Source organism: Capricornis sumatraensis, chromosome 18, assembly GCF_032405125.1.
Source record: "Capricornis sumatraensis isolate serow.1 chromosome 18, serow.2, whole genome shotgun sequence".
NCBI lineage: Eukaryota > Metazoa > Chordata > Mammalia > Artiodactyla > Bovidae > Capricornis > Capricornis sumatraensis.
Window position 1 is genome coordinate 30,154,271 of NC_091086.1, and position 20,925 is coordinate 30,175,195.

The 20,925-nt window shown below is 39.3% G+C and overlaps 1 protein-coding gene across 1 annotated transcript in view; it reads right to left on the reverse strand.

Moving 5' to 3' along the window:
• IL31RA (interleukin 31 receptor A) overlaps positions 1–20,925 on the reverse strand; it is a 49,815-nt gene that overhangs the window by 25,921 nt on the left and 2,969 nt on the right. Inside the window, exons 2-5 of the mRNA XM_068990645.1 lie at positions 17,689–17,806; positions 16,330–16,499; positions 9,010–9,161; positions 2,702–2,867 (exon numbers count right to left, since the gene is read on the reverse strand). Of these exons, the coding sequence (XP_068846746.1) occupies positions 2,702–2,867; positions 9,010–9,161; positions 16,330–16,499; positions 17,689–17,806 (606 nt within the window). The remainder of the gene's footprint in view (positions 1–2,701; positions 2,868–9,009; positions 9,162–16,329; positions 16,500–17,688; positions 17,807–20,925) is intronic.

The following is a 20,925-nucleotide window of genomic DNA, read 5'->3' on the forward strand; positions in this document are numbered from 1 at the left end:
ACAAAACAAGATCGAACCCAGGGTAGAACTCTCTCTCCCAGATTGCCTGCTGAAAGGCATAGCAGAGGGATAAGACAGCTTGCACAAGGATACTGCTTGCATTTCATTCTAATATTTTAAAAGATAGGGATGAGCCAAGCCACAGACAGCAATAACTAAGCACTCCAACAGATTATAACCATTGGGTAATTTTATATTGTACAATTTATGTGCTGTTTGGTATTTGTAAACCAGTATATTTGTTTTAAGATTGGATTATTTGAGATGATGTCTACAGAGTGCTCCCAAATACGCATATAATTTTAATCAAAAATTCACGTTAGGTCCACAACTTGACTAGTTTTGTTTTAATCATGCACGTATTTTTGTTTATGTAAAATTTATATAGCACTTACCATTTGTAAGGTACTGTTCTAAGCATAATGATTAGAAATTTTTTATTACTTTTTTTCTGTATTCTTACAGTTGAGCATGGAAGCTTGGATGCCTGAATGCCATAGATGAATAGAATCTCAGAGTAAGAAGGGACTTCAGAGGCCATCTAGCCCAATCCTCTATGTGTGTCACATGAATCTTTGTTGTAACTACATCCACCAGTGTGTAGTCCAGACTAAACATGAACATCTCCAGTGGGAGATACAAAATTCAGAAGGCACCAGATTATTCCCAGACATATGGTCATATGGGCAAACATGCCAAATATCTGTTAACACTAATTTGGGTGTCATGGGAAACTCAACCAGGATCCAGGGGAATAAATTTTTGCCATATAGAACAGGGAGCACAGGAGCTGACCCCACATGTTGCCTAAGACCAGTGAGGCACTTGTTATAAGATTGGTTAAGAAGGGCTTGAAATCATGCCCAGGGGTGGGGTGGGGGCAAATTCATGGTCTAGAACTTACATGTCTCATAAACAAAGTTTAAGCCTCAGAAGATTAGAATGATCAGCATTTTTCTGTTTCTTTTACATATTTCAGAAGATGTGTGGCCTTTGACAGGTATTCATTTAATTAGTCATTCATTCATTGTAGTAGGTTGAAAAATGAACCCCAAAGATCTAAGTACAAATCTCGATCACCTATAAACGTTACCTTATATGGCCAAAGGGACTCTGTACATGTGATTGGGTTAGGATTTTGAGATGGGGAGATTATCCTGGATTATCCCAGTGGGCCCTAAATGTTATCACAATGGTCATTACAAGAAGGAAGCAGACAGAGTTGACATGGAAGAGGAGAAAAAGGTAATATGATAACAGAAGAGTCTGGAGAAATATGCTTTGTTCATAGGACGGGGCTACAAACCAAGGAATACAGGCAGCTACTAGAAGGAAGAAAAGGCAAGAAAATATATTCTCCCTTCAAAATCTCCAACTGTGACAACACTTTGACTTTAGTCCAGTGAAACTGATTTTGGACCTTTGAATTCTAGAACTAGAAGAGAAAAAAAAACGCGGGCTTCCCAGGTGGCGCAGTAGCAAAGAATCCACCTGCCAATGCAGGAGACACAAGAGAGGGGAGTTCAATCTCTGGGTTGGGAAGATCCCCTGGAGTAGGAAATGGTAACCTGCTCCAGTATTCTCGCCTGGAAAATTACATGGACAGAGAAGCCTGACATACTGTAGTCCCTGGGGTCACAAAGAGTCAGACATGACTGAGGAACTGAGCACACCCACACACCCACAATTTGTTATGTGGCCACAGGAAACTAACACATTCATTAAACACTTATTGAACATCTACTGGGGTCAGGCTCTGGGCAAGGCTCCTAATTTATAGAGCATGGTAACATGCTGAATGACCCTGAACAAATTAACATCTCATCTATCTCACTTGCAAATGGAGGTGATTCTACATATTTTATAGGGCTTTTAGGAGAATTAATAACACTAATAGGAAATCTGTCAATTACTGAATGTTGATTATGGGCTAAACACATTATTTCATTTAATCTTTAAAATAATACTAAAAAGTAGGTACCACTATTAACTCAATTTTATAAATTATAGTTCATTATGGAAAAGGGGAAAAATTAGTAAGGAGACTGAGTCTTAGAGTTTGTGTATCTTGCCCAAAGTTACTCCACAGCCAGGCTGGATTTTATATCAAGCCCACAGATTTGAAGTATTGGGTTGGCCAAAAAGTTCATTCCAGGTTTTCTGTAAGAGGTTATAGAAAAACTCAAATGAACATTTTGGCTAACCCAATAGTATTCTTAGTTACTATTCCTGACTCATGGTAACCATTCAATCAAGGTGCAATCCTCTTCTCCTTCCTTCCTTCACTATAATTAAAGATGTGACCTTTTTTCTCATTAGTTATACCTTTATTTTTTAGCAGTAGCTCAGGGTTTGCAACATCAATCTTTAATTTATCATAGGACATCTTTAAATAATATTATACTACTTCAAGCATAGTGTAAGAACTTTACACAAGTATTCAAGGTATGCTCCTTTGCCTTCAAGGCAAAAAGCTGCTAATGTCAACAACATCATTAGGGGAGGGCCAGCTTATCCTGTAGGCTCAGGCATGTGCCATGCATGCCCTGTGGAGGGGCACTGTACAGACTCTCTGGCTCTGGGATTGTGGGATTCCATGATTCCCAAGTATGGCAAAGTACTTGACAAAATTCACAAAGGCTCAGCTCAGTTTGCCCTAAACCAGAGCAGGCCAAAAAGAAAACACAAGGGACCAACTTGCCTTCTTCCACAGTCATTCCCCTTTTTTCTTGACTCCAGCCACTCCAGAACCTTGACTTGTTAGCCACACATTGCAGGGCTACAACGTACTCTGTAAAAGCTTGCAGCCCTGTGAGGTTGTATGCTTCTTCTTCATTCACACAGCTTCTGGTGAAGTTGACTTCCATCTACAAGACAAAGACAGCCTTGAGCTAGATGGGAGACCACATGTTATCTTTCCATTTTTCTTCTTTACTTCCCAACCTTCTCTTACCTTTCTGAACTAGTAGCATTATATTTCACAGTTTTTAATTTTCATAAATAAACTTCTCCACATACCTGGAAACTGTTCACATCAAATAGAGGTGAGTTACCCCAAGAATCACCACCCCTCCCCTTTCTTGTTTCTAAGCTTGTGAGGTAGAGATTCCTGCCTCTGGACTGAATGTGAGTGAATCTTGCTGTTCTGGAAGATGCAGGGTAGAGTCCTGGCACCCAACACAGGTCTCAGTTTAATTTCTGGAGGTGACAACAATACGTAGAGATAAGATCTCAAGGAACAGCATGTAAAAGACACCTTGACAGTGTTAAATTCAAACTCATGTCATGAATGAAACCCAGACAAGTTAAGTGATTATGGACTACCTCAGCATTTATAATCAGCAGAACTAGGATGGGAGCACAGATCCCCTCATTCTCAGACTCTTTCCTTCTATTCAAACTTCCCTTTTCAAATGATTGGTCTTTGGGTGATCACTCAAGTTGCTAAAGATCTCAGTATCCTAGATAAATAAATTGATTCTGACACTCTCTCAATGTGCTGAACAGGGAGAGGCAAATAAACCACCTCCCCTTTCTAGACCTCAGTTTCCTTGTTAGTAAATGAGCGTGTTGCTTTCTATCAAGTCCCTCTGGACTTAACTCTCCACAAGAAACTAGAAATTCAGCTATGTCTTACTGAGCATGATCATTGTTGCTGCAACATGAACTTTTAGCTGTAGGTTTATATAAATTTATATTGAGCTTATTAATGAAAATCAACTGTATTCCAGACATGACTACTTTGTGAGAATGCACACTAGCCCATAGAATCTGGCAAGAATAGGAAGTCCTGACATCACTTATGTGTACAATAACAGCTGTGAAAATAGGTACACAATTATAGGTGCTGGGTCTAAAGGAAATTGGGGCAAAATGAGGATGTGTCTATGTGGCCAACAGCTGAACATCCCAGCTGCAGATGGACGGTTCTGAACTCCCAGTCCAGTGAGATGGCATCAGAGCAAGGAAGCAGCATCTCGGCCTGAGGGCAATTTTGCTGCTGAACCCCAGATTCCCTAAGCACCTTCCTGCAAAAGCCCCTGGAGACGTTGCAGTGGTAGAACAGGGCTGTTGGGAACATATCTTGGGACAATTTATCATCTCTGGGGAAGTACCCTCCCCAACTGACCTCAGTTATGGGGCTCAGTTAAAACCAGATTAAGACCTTTGAGAGAAGGTCAACTACATGGTACTCTCCATGCGTAAATCAAATTAAAAATAGTATTAACCCACAAAATACATGCAAGGGAGTCTAATGACATTCTATTTTACTTTTCATGCTTTTTTAAAATACATAATATTCTTCTATTTTTAATTTCTCAGAATTTTCCTTCTGCTTTGCTAGTACTCTCAGCACTTGCTTGGTCTCTTGCTGGGTCTCCTCACAATCAGAAAGCTCTCTTCACTGTACCTATGCAAACCTGTTCTTCCTAGCCTAGGCTCAGGGCAGTAAAAAATGCAGTTAAAGTTCCAAAGAGTGCTCCTCTAAGGCTTCTTTACTGTGGCTTTTTTCCGGGCTATGTGGCTTTGGTCCTCACTCGGTCCGAGATCAATTGATCCTCTATATACAGGCTTAAATCTAAAATGGACTCCTACCAAAACTCTAGTTAACTTCATCAGTTTTGTTTCTAGCAACCTGTATTTTGTGCCAAGTCCTAGCTTATTCCAATTGTTTATGTGTTAAAAGATGAGTCAGAAGTTTTAGAGCAAAGCCTAAATCAAATTCTTAAAATAGTCTTGAAATCCTTTGGTAGAGTGTTCACATGGTTCCCTTTTATAAAAGTAGAAACCCTTTACACTAGGGCCATGGGAAGGTGGTTTGGAGGCTAAAGTATGGGCAAATGAATGGCTGAACTTGGCATCACAAAACCTGAGCTCAACTCTGTAACTTACAAATCTTGGACAGATGACCAAAGCACTCTACATTGCAATTTACTAATCTGTAATAATAATGGGGCTTCCCTGGTGGCTCAGTGGTAAAGGATTCACCTGCAAATGCAGAAGATGTGGGTTTGATCCCTGTGTCAGGAAGATCCCTAGAAGAAGGAAACAGCAACTCATTCCAGTATTCTTGCCTGGGAAATCCCATGGAGGAGGAGCCTGGTGGGCTACAGTCCACAGGGTCACAAAGAGTCAGACACAACTTACTGACTAAACAACAAAGAAGAATAGTGATATCTTATTTATAGGAGGGGTTTCACAGGTGGCTCAGTGGTAAAGAATCAACCTTCCAATGGAGGAGATACAGTTTCAATCCCTGAGTTGGGAACATCTCCTGAAGAAGGAATTGGTAACCCACGCTAGTATTCTTGCTTATGTTTTCCCAGTAGTCACGTACGGATGTGAGAGTTGGACCATAAAGAAGACTGAGCACCAAAGAATTGATGCTTTTGGACTGTGGTGCTGGAGAAGACTCTTGAGAGTCCTTTGGACTGCAAGGAGATCAAACCAGTCAATCTGAAAGAAAATCAACCCTGAATATTCACTGGAAGGACTGATGCTGAAGCTGAAGCTCCAGTACTTTGGCCACCTGATGTGAAAAGCCTATTCATTGGAAAAAATCCTGATGCTGGGAAAGACTGAGGACAGGAGGAGAAGAGGGTGACAGAAGATGAGATGGTTGGATGGCATCATCAACTCAATGGACATGTGTTTGAGCAAACTCTGGGAGATGGTGGAGGCCCAGGAACCCTGGTATGCAGCATTCACATGGGGTTGCAGAGAGTCAGACATGACCGAGCGACTGAACAACAACAACATTCTTGCCTGGGAAATCCCATGGAAAGAGAAGCCAAGCAGACTATGGTCCATGGGATTGCAAAGAGTCAGACACAACTTATTAACGAAACAATAACAATTTATAGGATATTTCCAAGGACTGAGTAGCTTGGAGTGTAAAAAGCACTCTATAACCCATATATTGTGTGCGTGGGTGCTCAGTCACTCAGTCATGTCTGACTATTTGCAATCTCATGGACTGTAGCCCACCAAACTCCTCTGGCCATGGCATTATCACAGCAAGAATATTGGAGTGGGTTGCCATTACCTCCACCAGGGGATCTTTCCAACACAGGAATTGAAAACAAGTCTCCTGCAGTACCTGCATTGGCAAGTAGGATTCTTTATCATTGAGCCACCTGGGAAGCAAACCCATATATTAGCATCACACAAATATGAGTCTTGTTATATGAACATATTGGGATTTTGGAGTTAGTTTTTATGTGGTTTAGTTTAATTAAACATTTATTGAGCATATGTGGCAGGCAATGAGAAAACTAAGATGAAAATCACAGTCTCTGTGTTTGAGGAACTTATCATCAAATATGGGGAGAGATGAGTTTAAGTGACTATGTTAAGTGCAATGACAGAGGAGGAGCACCTATCTCAGACTCCCAGAAGAAAATATGTCAGACCAGAGTTCTGAGAGACGAGTGGATCTAGCAAGGTTCAGGCCAAGAGGAGAGGTACAAAGCAGAGAGCTGTTCTAGGCAGAAGCACAGAATAATGAAATGACATGACGCAAGGGAAACTAGCAATTGAGAATCATTAGAGAAGCAAGAGCAAGATGGAAGATGAGTTTGAAGGGGTTGATAGGGGCCAGGCCCTGGAGGGTTAAGAATTTAGACCTTTTCCATTGACAATGGGATGAGAACCATCCAGACAAGACTGGATTGGTTTAGTTGGATTTAGAACTGATTAGACTTGGTTGTGGTTGAGAACTGAGAGAGATTCTGGTTGCACATTCCACTCTTTCTCCAGGTTAACAGGAGGAAGGACCTCTTCCTTCCAGGGGATTGGAAGGAGGGAGACAAGGATGAGTACAGATGGAGGTAAGTGTATCAAAGAGGTGGGGTACAGGATGCTAGGGACTGAAGTCGTTTGCATGTGTTGCCCTCACTTTGTATTGTAAATGGTTTAGTAATTTTCCAGAGGAATATAGATCCTGGTTTATTTTTCTTGTTGGATTTTATAAAGTAGTCACAGGACTCTGGGATCAGACAAAAGAAACCAAGGGTTGCCAGAAAGTAGATCACACAGAAGTTCCTCAGATTCACTGAGCCCATGATATGTGGTATGAAGATGAGCTTATGTTGTGCTGGGGAGTGCCCTACTTAGAGGTTCCTTTCTGGGTTCCAGAAACTACCAATTAGAGAGTCTTATGTTCCTATAGTCAGTTCTAAGAGAATGGATCCAGAATTGGCACAGAAGAGAAGCTGAGAGGAAGAGTGAACTCATTATTTCTCTTGACATGAATATAAGACAAGTGAAACTTAACCAGTTTTTGTTTGTTTTTTTCTGAAAGAGTTCTAGTCTAGTGGAGGATGCAATAGATATAGTAAGATGGGCTTCACTAAAGGAAAAAGTCTAGTGATGGCCTCATGGCCAAGATGAAAAAAGTAGGCTGAATGATTGTGGTGGTCTTCTATATTCAAAGAAGCTTGAGTAAATGAGCTTCTTTTAGCTCAAAGGAGAGGCTGATGTCTTGGATGGGCTCCGATATAGTCATTCTTTTTGATCAATGATTAGATGAAGGTATAAAAGTGTTATCATATCTGAAGATATTTAAAAATTTTAAAAGTAAAAAGTTAACTCTAAGGTTTATTGAAAAGTTAGAAAATAGAAAGTTGACTACAGGCTTTGGGTAATAGAATAAAGATTCTCAATAGGCCAAAATGATGGATAAGACCAACCTGAATAAATTCAATAGGAATAAATAAAACATCAGCATTTTAGGTTAAAAAGGGATAAGTTTATAAGATAATGGAAATGTTCTTACTAGAAAATCTTTTGTGTGTGTGTTGAGGGGAAGTCAAAGATTTAAATGATTTAATTGGCTGGAAGCTAAGAGTCAATAATGTAAGTTGGTTAGAAATAGAAAGCTGATATAATATTAAACTGCATTATGGAAATATGATAATTATTTCTGAATTTTGAGGTAAGAAAATATTTCTCAAGATGCAAAAGACAATAAATATAAAGGAAAAGCTTGATAAAATTTTACAGTATTCATATTAAGAAGTTCTGTTCCTCTAAAGATACCATTAAGAAAGTAAAAAGGCAAGATGCATAGTGAGAGATGTTTACAAGACACATAAAAAATGAAAGACTCATAAACAGAATATGTAAGTAACTCCTATAAGTCAATTTAAAAGTCAGATCATCCAGCAGAAAAAAGAGTGTGCAAAAGGCTTAAATCAATACTTCACAAAGAAGAATTCCAAGTGGCCAATAAATACACGAAAAGACATACAATCTCACTGAAAGTCAGGTAAGTGCAAATTAAAGCCATGATTCCATTGTGTACATGCAACAGAAGACTACACTGGAATAAAAATGTATAAACTCCAGCACTGTAAAACATGAATGGATCTTAGAAGCACAATATTGAGAGAGAGGAGTCAAACATAAAGAAAATACAAAATATATGGATTCCGTTTATACACTGTCTCAGACTACATTGTTTAGGGATGCAGGCTTACATGGTAATACCATAATAAAAAGCAAAGAAGTAATTACCATGAAAACTAGGATAATCATTAGTTCTAAAGGCAGGAGGAGTATGTCATCAGAAAAGGGTAGGCAGGGGGCTATAGCACGCAATTTTTTATATCAGTGGTTTTTACATGCACACTGACTTAATAATAATTTGTTAAATGCAATATTTATGTTTTGTTTACTTTTCTAAATATGTGTTATAGATCACAAAGGTTGAAACAATTTAAAAGGAAATTCCCAAGCTATAGACTTTCAAGAACCAATGTAGCTAGACACAAAACAGAATGAAATGCAAAAATAAATTTCTCACTTTTTTGTATGCCCCTATGTTCAGAATGCAAGATGCGTATAGTAAGACACTTTTCCAATCTAAAAGGCCCAAATGGGAAACTGGGGAGAAAAGTATTCACTATTGTCTATCTTCTATTTTAAGTGTAGAAAATGGAAAAAAATTATTCCAGATCAACAAACATCAAATAATTCTCTTAGAAACATTATAATGGCATAACTTACCCAATGGGTACTATTTACTGCTCTGAATCGAAGTGTATAATTTAAAGTAGATGACTTAGGTGCCAACACAGGCTGTGTCCATTTTACTTGAACCATTTGTTTGAGGCCCAAAACTGGTTTCACACTGAAAATCTTAGGTGGCTCAATTTTAGCTGAAAATAAAAATCATACAGTTCTTGTATTTGCACAAAGACCAGAAAGTGCTAATAACATCCACCCAGAATTGCAAAGGAAATCATAGTGCATATTCCATGATTTAGTGTATGCAAAAGGCATTAAGAAAGCAGGGCAAAAAGAATGCTGCCACCTCCCACCCCTTCAAAAAAGAATGTCCAGTGAGGAGAGGCTATATTTCTGTGTTTTTGTTTTTAACAAATCAGCCTTTTACTAACTGGGTCAGATCTTTTGTCAAACAGAAGGGAGGTAAAAAGAAACTTCATGACCAGAGAATGGGTGGTTCCTCTTGTCTGTTCTCCCCATCTCTCTTTCTTTTACTTCCAGGATGAAGTGCCCAGTAGAAAACACCTCTCATCTCCCCTGAACACTATAAACATTCTCACCCTAAATCTCTCCTTGAAAAAGGAGGGGTTGGTTATAAAAGTAACATAGGCTCATTTCAAAAATTATTTATTTAAATTTATTTATTTGGTTATGCCAGGTCTAAGTTGCAGCATGAGAATTCATAGTTGTAGCTTGTAGGATCTAGTTCCCTGACCAGGGATTGAACCCACACCCCCTGCATTGGAAGGCGGAGTCTTGACCACTGGACCATTAGGGAAGTCCCCCCCAAATTTTTTAAATATAGAAAAACTACTAAGAAAAACTTTAAGTCAACCATAATTCTATCAACCAGCATGCGTGCTAAGTCACTTCAGTCATGTTGGATTCTTTGTGATCCCATGGACTATAGCCCACCAAGCTCCTCTGTCCATGGGATTCCCCAGGCAAGAATACTGCAGTGGGTTGCCATGCCCTCCTTGCCATCAACCAGAGATCATCATTATTAGCATTTTGGTGTATTTCCAGGCTTTTACCTATATAAAAATTTGTACTTTTTAAAAGAAAACTGATGCTATGCTAAATAAATCTTTTGTCTTTATGAAAAACATTATGGAATCAGCAAACATCCCTTTGCATTAAAATTTTTCAAAACATGTTTTCAAAGCTTCATAATATTCTCTATAGAGAAACAGAATTTGACACTTTCTTTATTAGTGTACTGTACATCAGTTCAGTTCAGTTGCTCAGTTGTGTTCAACTCTTTGCGACCCCATGAATTGCAGCACGCCAGGCCTCCCTGTCCATCACCATCTCCCGGAGTTCACTCAGACTCACGTCCATTGAGTCGATGATGCCATCCAGCCATCTCATCCTCTGTCATCCCCTTCTCCTCCTGCCCCCAATCCCTCCCAGCATCAGAGTCTTTTCCAATGAGTCAACTCTTCGCATGAGGTGGCCAAAGTACTGGAGCTTCAGCTTTAGCATCTTTCCTTCCAAAGAAATCCCAGGGCTGATCTCCTTCAAAATGGACTGGTTGGATCTCCTTGCAGTCCAAGGGACCCTCAAGAGTCTTCTCCAATACCACAGTTCAAAAGCATCAATTCTTCAGCGCTCAGCTTTCTTCACAGTCCAACTCTCACATCCATACATGACCACAGGAAAAACCATAGCCTTGACTAGACGGACCTTAGTCAGCAAAGTAATGTCTCTGCTTTTGAATATGCTATGTAGGTTGGTCATAACTTTTCTTCCAAGGAGTAAGCGTCTTTTAATTTCATGGCTGCAGTCACCATCTGCAGTGATAGTGTTTCCAATTTCTCATTTTAAATCCCCCCTGAAAACAGAAGCTGAGTCTCAATCACAAGGCCTTGGATTAACACTTGGTACTCAACAAATTTCAGATATTTGTTAAGTGAACAAGTAAGTGGATAATAGTTGTATCTTTGTCTATATCTCTCATGGCTTCCTTAGATTCCCCTAGGACAGAAGGATTAAATTAAAAGGTATAAACATTTTGGGGCTTCCCAGGTGATTCAGTGGTAAAGAATCCACCTACCAGTGAGGGGATGTGGGTTTGATCCCTGGGTTGGGAAGATCCCTTGCAGAAGGAAAGGGCAACCCACTCCAGTATTCTTGCCTGGAGAATCCCATGGACAGAGGAGCCTGGTGGGCTAGAGTCCATTGGGTTGCAAAAGAGTTAGACATGATTTAGGAACTAAACAACAAACAACAAGAACATAGACATTTTTAGGCTACTTTCCACAAAACGTCATTTTGCTTTCCAAAATAGCTACAGTAATTGCAATGTATGTATATAGCACAATTTCTTTATTCATGCCTCTGTTGGTGGGTATTTGGGTTGTTTCTATATCTTGGCTATTGTGAATAATATTGCAATGAACATGGAAATGCAAGTATCTCTTTAAGATCCCAATAAGATCCTAGAATTGGAATTGCTGGTAGTTGTTTTATCAATTTGGTACTTGTATTTTTAATTGTTTTTTTGGAACTTTCATACTATTTTCTGTAATGGTCACATCAATCTACATTATTGCTAAAGTAATATATGTTCATGTTAAGAAAGCAAAGATAATAATAAAATAATAGTTTGTGTTTATGAAATGAAAAACCTTGCCCTTTTTAGGCCCATCAACAAGAGATACGGCCAATGTTAGCAGCGTGATGTAAGCATTTCAAAAGGAGTTCCTAAAAATGTTTTAAAAAGAAACCCAAGTCAAAACATTTCATAAAAAGAAAATTTGAGGCCCAGATATTTACACTGGTGAGATGTACCAAAGGTTTAAAGACGAATTACCACTGATCTTTCAGTTCAGTTCAGTCGCTAAGTCATGTCTGACTTTTTGCAACCCCATGAACCGCAGAATGCCAGGCTTCCCTGTCCATCACCAACTCCTGGAGTTTACCCAAACTCATGTCCATTGAGTCAGTGATGCCATCCAGCCATCTCATCCTCTGTCGTCCCCTTCTCCTCCTGCCCTCAATATTTCCCAGCATCAGGGTCTTTTCCAGTGAGTCAGCTCTTCGCATCAGGTGGCCAAAGTATTGGAGTTTCAGTTTCAACATCAGTCCTTTCAACAAACACCCAGGACCGATCTCCTTTAGGATAGACTGGTTGGATCTCCTTGCAGTCCAAGGGACTCTCAAGAGTCTTCTCCAACACCACAGTTCAAAAGCATCAATTCTTTGGCACTCAGCTTTCTTTACAGTCCAACTCTCACATCCATTCATAACTACTGGAAAAACCATAGCCTTGACTAGATGGACCTTTGTTGGCAAAGTAATGTCTCTGCTTTTTAATATGCTGTCTACGTTGGTCATAGCTTTTCTTCCAAGGAGCAAGTGTCTTTTAATTTCATGGCTGCAGTCACCATCTGCAGTGATTTTGGAGCCCAAAAAATAAAGTCAGCCAGTGCTTCCACTGTTGTTTCCCCATCTATTTGCCATGAAGTGATGGGACCAGATGCCATGATCTTCATTTTCTGAATGTTGAGCTTTAAGCCAACTTTTTTACTCTCTTCTTTCACTTTCATCAAGAGGCTCTTTAGTTCTTCTTCACTTTCTGCCATAAGGGTGGTGTCATCTGCATATCTGAGGTTACTGATATTTCTCCCGGCAATCTTGATTCCAGCTTGTGCTTCTTCCAGCCCAGTGTTGGATGCATCATGCATATAAGTTAAATAAGAAGGGTGACAATATACAGCCTTGATGTACTCCTTTTCCTATTTGGAACCAGTCTGTTGTTCCATGTCCAGTTCTAACTGTTGCTTCCTGACCTGTATACAGGTTTCTTAAGAGACAGGTCAGGTGGTCTGGTATTCCCATCTCTTTAAGAATTTTCCACAGTTTCTTGTAATCCACACAGTCAAAGGCTTTTGCATAGTCAATAAAGCAGAAATAGATGTTTTTCTGTAACTCTCTTGCTTCTTCGATAACCGAGCGGATGTTAGCAATTTGATCTCCGGTTTCTCTGCCTTTTCTAAAACCAGCTTGAACATCTGGAAGTTCATGGTTCACGTATTGCTGAAGCCTGGCTTGGAGAATTTTGAGCATTACTTTACTAGCGTGTGAGTTGAGTGCAATTGTGCAGTAGTTTGAACATTCTTTGGCATTACCTTTCTTTGGGATTGGAATGAAAACTGACCTTTTCCAGTCCTGTGGCCACTGCTAAGTTTTCCAAATTTGCTGACATATTGCGTGAAGCACTTTCACAGCATCATCTTTTAGGATTTGAAATAGCTCAATTGGAATTCCATCACCTCCACTAGCTTTGTTCATAGTGATGCTTCCTAAGGCCCATATGACTTCACATTCCAGGATGTCTAGCTCTAGGTGGGTGATCACACCATCATGATTATCTTGGTCATGAAGATCTTTTTTGTACAATTCTTCTGTGTATTCTTGCCACCTCTTCTTAATATCTTCTGCTTCTGTTAGGAACATACCATTTTTGTCCTTTATTGAGCCCATCTTTGCATGAAATGTTCCCTTGGTATCTCTAATTTTCTTGAAGAGATCTCTAGACTTTCCCATTCTATCATTTTCCTCTATTTCTTTGCATTGATCACTGAGGAAGGCTTTCTTATCTCTCCTTGCTATTCTTTGGAACTCTGCATTAAAATGGGTATATCTTTCATTTTCTTCTTTGCTTTTCCCTTCTCTTCTTTTCACAGCTATTTGTAAGGCCTCCTCAGACAGCCGTTTTGATTTTTTGCATTTCTTTTTCTTGGGGATGGTCTTAATCCCTGTAACCCTTTCAAAAAACCAGACCAGGAAACACTTTCCAACTCATTCTGTGAGGCCAATATTTCCATGATGACAAAAACAGACAAAGATATCACAAGAAAAGAAAGCAAGAGACCAATATCCCCGATGAAGATAGAAGAAAAAATCCTCTACAAAAAAACTATCAATCCAAATTCAGCAACATATAGAAAGGATTATACACTTACAACCATGTGAGATTTATTTCAGGAATACAAAGTTTGTTAACTTTGTTTAAAAATTAACTCAGAAAAGATCATAGAACTAAATGTAAGAGCTAAAGCTATAAAGGTCTTTAAAAGAAAACAGAGTAGAAATCTTTGTGACCTCAGGTTAGGTACTAGTTTATTAGTTCTGACTCCTGAGCACAAGCAATAAAGGAAAAAATAGATAAATTATAATAAAATCATCAAAATTAAATTATGTTGTAGTTTCAAAGGATATTATTAAGAAATGGAAAACATAACCCATGGGAAGAAAGAAAATATGTGCAAAACATATCTTATAAGGAGCTGATACCCAGAATATATAAAGAACTCGAACTTCCCTGGCAATCCAGTGATTAAGACTCACTCTTCCACTGCAAGGGGCTTAGGTTTGATCCCTTGTTGGAGAAGGAAATGGCAACCCACTCCAGTATTCTTGCCTGGAGAATCCCAGGGACTGGAGAAGCCAGGTGGGCTGCCGTCTATGGGGTCGCACAGAGTCGGACACGACTGAAGCGACTTAGCAGCAGCAGGGTAACTAAGATCTCACATGCTGCAGAGCACAGACCCTCACAAAAAGAACTCTTAAAATTGAACAGTAAAAAGACAACATATTTGTAAAATCAGCAAAGGTTATGGATTAACATTTTTCCAGACAGGATGTACAAATGGCCAAGTAGCACATGAAAAGATGCTTAATATCACTAATCATTTGTTAAGTGCAAATCAGAACAGTGAAGTATGATATAATACCCACCGGGGAAGTCCCCTAATACCCACTGCTGCTAAGTCACTTCAGTCGTGTCCGACTCTGTGTGACCCCAGAGACAGCAGCCCACCAAGGCTGCCCTGTCCCTGGGATTCTCCAGGCAAGAACACTGGAGTGGATTGCCATTTCCTTCTCCAATGCGTGAAAGTGAAAAGTGAAACTGAAGTCGCTCAGTCATGTCCAACTCCTAGCAACCCCATAGACTGCAGCTCACCAGGCTCCTCTGTCCATGGGATTTTCCAAGCAAGAGTACTGGAGTAGGTTGCCATTGCCTTCTCCAATACCCACTAGGATGGTTATAATAAAAAAAAAAAGTGCAATAACTAGTGTTGGCAAGGATATGGAGAAGCTGGTAACTTTACAAATTGCTGGTGGGAATGTAAAATGATACAGCCATTTTGTTAAAATTCAGCAGTTCCTCAAAAAGTTAAAGACTGAGTTATATGACCCAGCAATTTCATTAGGTATATATCTAAGAGAATTGAAGCCTATATCCACACAAAAATTTGTACACAAATATTCATAATTGCAGCTTTCATAACCAAAAAGTGGAAACAACTCAAATGTCTATCAACCAATGTGTGGTTAAACAGAATGTGATATGTCCCTATGATGGATTATTATTCAGCAATAAAAAGGAATAAATGCTACAAGATAGATTGAACCTTGAAAACATTATGCTGTGAAAGAAATAAGATACAAGGACTATACTGTATCATTACATTTATATGAATTTTCAAAAATAAGTAAATCTATAAAGACAGAAAAATAGGTTAGTGACTGCCAGAGATCAAGGGGAAGGTAGAATTAAGGATTTCTGCTAATGGGCATGAAGTTTCTTTGAGGGGTGATGAAAAGTTTCTGGAACTAGGTCATGGTGATATTTGTATAAATTTGTGAATATGATTTTTAAAAACTGGTGAGTTGTCATTTTTAAAAGGTGAATCTTTGGGGTGGGAGATGGGATGGAGGGTCAAGAGGGAGGGGACATATGTATACCTGTGGCTGATTCACATTGAGGTATGGCAGAAACCAACACAATATTGTAAAGCAATTATCCTCCAGTTAAAAATAAATAAATTAACAAAAAAGGTGAATCTTATAACATGTGAATTATATCTCACAAATGATGTTATTTTTTAATTAAATAGTAAAAATGACTCTGAAAAATAATTTAAAAAATAACTATCAGTGAGATATTTTTAAAAATAAGAGTTTTACTTTCTCCTGCAGGAGCAATAATATTTTGAAGAAGAAACACTGTTTCTTCTAATATAATCTATGGTACAAACTGCCAGAGAAAATCAAGGACCAGCAAAATGTTTCTTCTCATTCTGTTTTCTTTTTTTGGTCAGTTCCCTCCTTACTTCCTTTCTTCTTCCCTCTGACCCTACCTTTCTTTTCCTTCTTCAAAAGAAGACAAGTTTTCCATATACCCATAACATACACCTACTATATGCTTGAGCTGTGAATCTACTTTTGAGTTTACAGATATCTCTTTTAAAAAAAAGAAGAGGGTATATTTTAATTAAAAAGTACATAAGAATATAAAGTGACACTTACTTACGGTATATAAGTCCCAATATGTTACATCAGATTTAATTATACCATATGCATTTTGAGCCTCCACTTGAATAATGTAAATATCTGGTGGTGTTATTCTTGAATAAAAAGAGCATGAAGAACCATTTTTACTTGTAGAAATACAAGTATCATTTTCACGTAAATAACACCTTTGAAGGAAAAAATGATTCAGCGTGAGTTTAGTACAGCAGTTTAGAAACATAAGCATATTTAATATATTAAGCATGTATTTGGTAGCTCCCTTCTGGGTCTCTCTTGAGAACTGTATAGTTCAGAAATTGATGTTTATCTCTCCAGATTCCTTCCTCACCTTCAAGGAGAGAGAAAAGTTACCATGGAGACCTCGCTGGGAACCCTGTAAGTTCATCAAAAGTTACATTCATATAATGCATTTCCTATTGGTAAGGAATAATGAATAGGCTCTTGAAAATCTGAGATTCTAACCTTGAGAACTTATTCTTAAAAGAAAAAAATAAAAAGAGTTTGTTAAATAAATTACAGTAGATACATAAATAGAATTTAAAATGATAGTTTTTAATACAGCTATATTTATTGATATGGAAAGATGCCTGGTACTCTATTAATAGTGAAAAAAAGCAAGATGCATATTAGGTAAATAATGATTACATTAATATGAACTTACATATTTACATTACTCTTCTTAAAGGTGTCTAGGAAGGCCTTCATCAAAATGTTAAAAATTGTTATCTTTGGTAGTGGGATTTTGGGTGATTTTTTTTATATTCTTCATATTTTTCAGATTGAATTTTTTGCCACTGGTGTACACTGTTTTCAGAAAACTCATTACAATTATTTTCTTAGATAGGTAACTTAAACCCTATCAAGCTGTAACTTAATGAAAACGACTACACATATTGGTAGGAATCAAGTAGGTGGGTATTGCTAGAGTCCTCTAGGGACTATGTGGAAGATGAAACAGGCTGAGACCAGAAGAGGGGGCCCACTGCGTAAGGATTTGCAAAGGCAGGGGTGAGGGGGCATTGAGTGAACATACAGAAATATAGAACCATGGAATTTTGAAAGCAGAAAGGATCTCAGGGTTTTCCACAGTTATCACAGAACGCAAAAATGGCGTACAGGGTAATGTTGTGTCATGGTTATACAAGCACCCTCCCCACCGTCTTAGCTGTAGATCCTATCAGTATGGTTGCAAATAACCAAGATATCACCCCGGCCACTGGATGCAAACAGTGGTTATCTAGAAGCCATAATTGAGAAAACCTTTTACTGTCTAAGTGACTTGAGTCATGAGTTAAACTGGGAGCCTCTGCCTCCTCCCTTTACTCTCCCTGATGGCACACAAGCTCCCATACTCACAAAGTTCTCCTGACTGTGTATGATATAAAATTAGCTTCCTTCTCTGGACTCCAGGTGCAAGTAAAATTTTTCGTATAGTAGAAGACGCAAGAAATATTCTCAGGCTTAGCTGGCAGGTCTAGAAAAATACACAAACACAATAACTTTAGTACATGATAGATATTACCAGCATTAATGAGTTTGATGAAAACAGATTAATCGAAAGCTGAATTTCTTGGTAAGTTATTAGGTATAATAGGTTCTCCTTATCAGGGCCATGGAAAGAATCTAACTCCATCTCTGCAGTTACTCCCTTTAAACAGCTAGATTTTGACTTAAAAAACACTTCTTATATTTTTATTCAAGGAAGTTCCTATCAGATAAGAAGTAAGAAGTCCATCACTTGTAGCAAGTAAAATATTGGAGTGGGGGAGTGAAAGTAAGATGGAGCAAAGAACTCGGATGTCAGTGTTCTTGGTGCAACAGTACAAACATGCATGAGTCTGAAGAACAAAGGTCATTTGGGCTGGTGGCCTATTTCACCAGGCATAGCAAGTCTTGTCAGAGCCTCATGTACCACTCAGCACCAACTCCAGCATGATATCGAAGTCCTAGCACTGCAGAGAGTGGGCTGGGGAAGATCTTCACATAAGCCCTGAACAGGCCAGAGTAGCAAGCAGGGATTCAGAAGTCCCCAGTATCTCAGGGTGAGGAACTGTGGGTGGGTGTAGATGTGTGGGGTTGGTCCAGGCCTGGGATTCAGAAGAGATCAGGCACGTTCAGGGTGATACGGCTATAGATCAGGCCTGGGATTCAGATGAAAAGGTTTCTGTGCACAGGGGGATGTCAAGACCACAGGCAAACAGCTGGGGCATGAACTTCAGGAGTGGGTTTGGCAATGATACCCCAAAGTCCACGCAAAGCTGGCTGCCTGGCAGCAGACAGCAGAGAAGGGATAAGACCCTAGCAGAACGTCCAGAGGGAAACAAAGACTTGCTCACACAGATTTAGGAGACCAGGACTCTGAAGTTACATAAACCCACTCATATACGGAGACACCACCCTAGGCAGGAGTAGGGGGACAGGCAGAAACTCTGGAACTGTGCACAGTTACCCCAGAGAGACTGAATCAGCTGGAAAACACTATAAATCAGAAGAGACGGAGACAATGCTAATAAGTACTGCCCGTGCCGTCCCCTTCCTCAGCCCTGCTTGCTTTCCAGGGGAGCAGGGACTTTTTGAAAACTGATTAGCTTAATCATCGAAAATAAGGATGTTATAAAATATATCTGCATATCTGACTAATGTATACATTTCAACTCTTCCAGAGGTAACACCTTCTAATAGGAAGTCAGTAATAAATAGTTTCAGAATGGGTTGTATTCACTGCTTAGATTTGGGACTTTCGGGTTTTGTATATTCATTCATGGGCTTCCCTGGTGGTTCAGATGGTAAAGAATCTGCCTGCAACGTGGGAGACTGTGGTCTAAGAAATGAGAATTGTCCACATAGGTAACAATGTGGGAGCAACAAACAAGAGTGAAGGGGAGCAAGGGGGCCTTCATGTCATGTCCACACTTCCAGCTTTTTTTCTGAGAAGCCTTCCTCTGAGTCCTGCAGATAAGCCTGATCTTGACAACACCCACTAGTCAGTAGTTAAGAAAATGACTTTCTATCTAAGCTACTTGCATGCTGAAAACCATGAAAAAGCTGGTGATCTCCAAGTCCAACTGTTTAAAGGACCAAAGTTAACTGACCTGAACCAAATAATACTACATGTTAAGTGGAGATCAGAAGGTAGACCAATTAGCCCAGTAATTCCTCAGAGAGCCCACATAGCTTGAAAACACTCCCTCAGGATTCCTCAGGACAGCAAGCAGAATATTAACAGATGCACACTTCACAACTGTCAGTGGGGACAGCCAAAATCCTGTAAGAGGGTGAGCAAACAGTTAGCCAACAATGTCCCCAGGGGAATAGCTGTTACACTGACTGACTCACTCTCTGGCTCAGAGATTTTGGCTGTATGTGTTTGTGCGTACATGTGGGTCTGTCTTTAGTCCTCTGGCCAATTTCCTTTCAAATAGTCATCCAAAGCTAGCCTGCCCTCCACCTCCATTTCACTCATACCAGCACATGGACTCTAAGCAGGATATCAAAACTGATCATTGGCTGGAAAACAAAGAAATAAGATGTCTTTCCCTGTCTACTCAGAATAGTCTTTAGTTTTGTACTATTCTCATTACGGCCCCCTACAGTCACATTTTATTTCCACCTTCATTCTCGGTTTGCCTTGAACAGGCTGACTCTAAAGACAGCCACCAAAAAAACCAGTGTAGAAATAGACGGACAGAGGAGCCTCGGACATGACTGAGGTGACTTAGCATAGCACAGCACAGGAAGAGATCCTTGTGTATCTAAACATATCCCCGTCGAACCACGGTGAACTCTGGTCTTTACTATTCTTCCTTGAATATCTCTCTTTAGCTCTTTCAGAAGCTTTGATTAATATCTATAAAAACCATAAATCAGAGGGGAGTCCAACCTCTGGTTACCAGGACCATCAGTGTCATCAGATATCAGAAGAGAAAGTAGTTCTAAAAATGATTTTCCTCTTCACCTGAGCTTTTTTTAAGGAGCTACATTTGTTTTACTCTCACTGTTTGGTACATGGCAAGACAGAAATATTCTTGGAGAGGCCACTTGATATTGGTATAGAGAAGGAAAAAATTCTGTTTCCTTTCACTCTCCTAGGCTCTCCAGCCTGGGCCCTGTAAAATCAGACTGACAAAAGACAGATTAACAAGAGAAAAACATTATATTAATGCATGCAGTGAAATTACACAGGCGAAAACTCAATAAAGAGTAACTTAAAGGGGTGGTTAGAACCTGCGCTGATACAGCATCTTAAGACAAACCAATAAATCTGTAGAGAACTGACAGGGCAAAGGAAAATGAACTTAGGCTTTCAAGGGTGGCAGACTGTGAAAAGGTAAATATATGTGAGACACTAATGGATCAGGGTTTACATGTGCAGATCCATCCTGGCACTGATTTTCTGTCTTCCTCATAGTCATAAAACTCCTCCAGAAGAGGAGATTTATAGCAGTCCTTACTTTTCAGAAGTTTCTTCTTTTAAATAAATAAAAGAAGTTCCAAAGACTTCACTTTTGCATCTATTGATTCTCATTTGACTCCAAACCAAAATAAATCCTTATGCCAAAGTGGTATATTTTGGGGTGGCATATTCTGATCCCT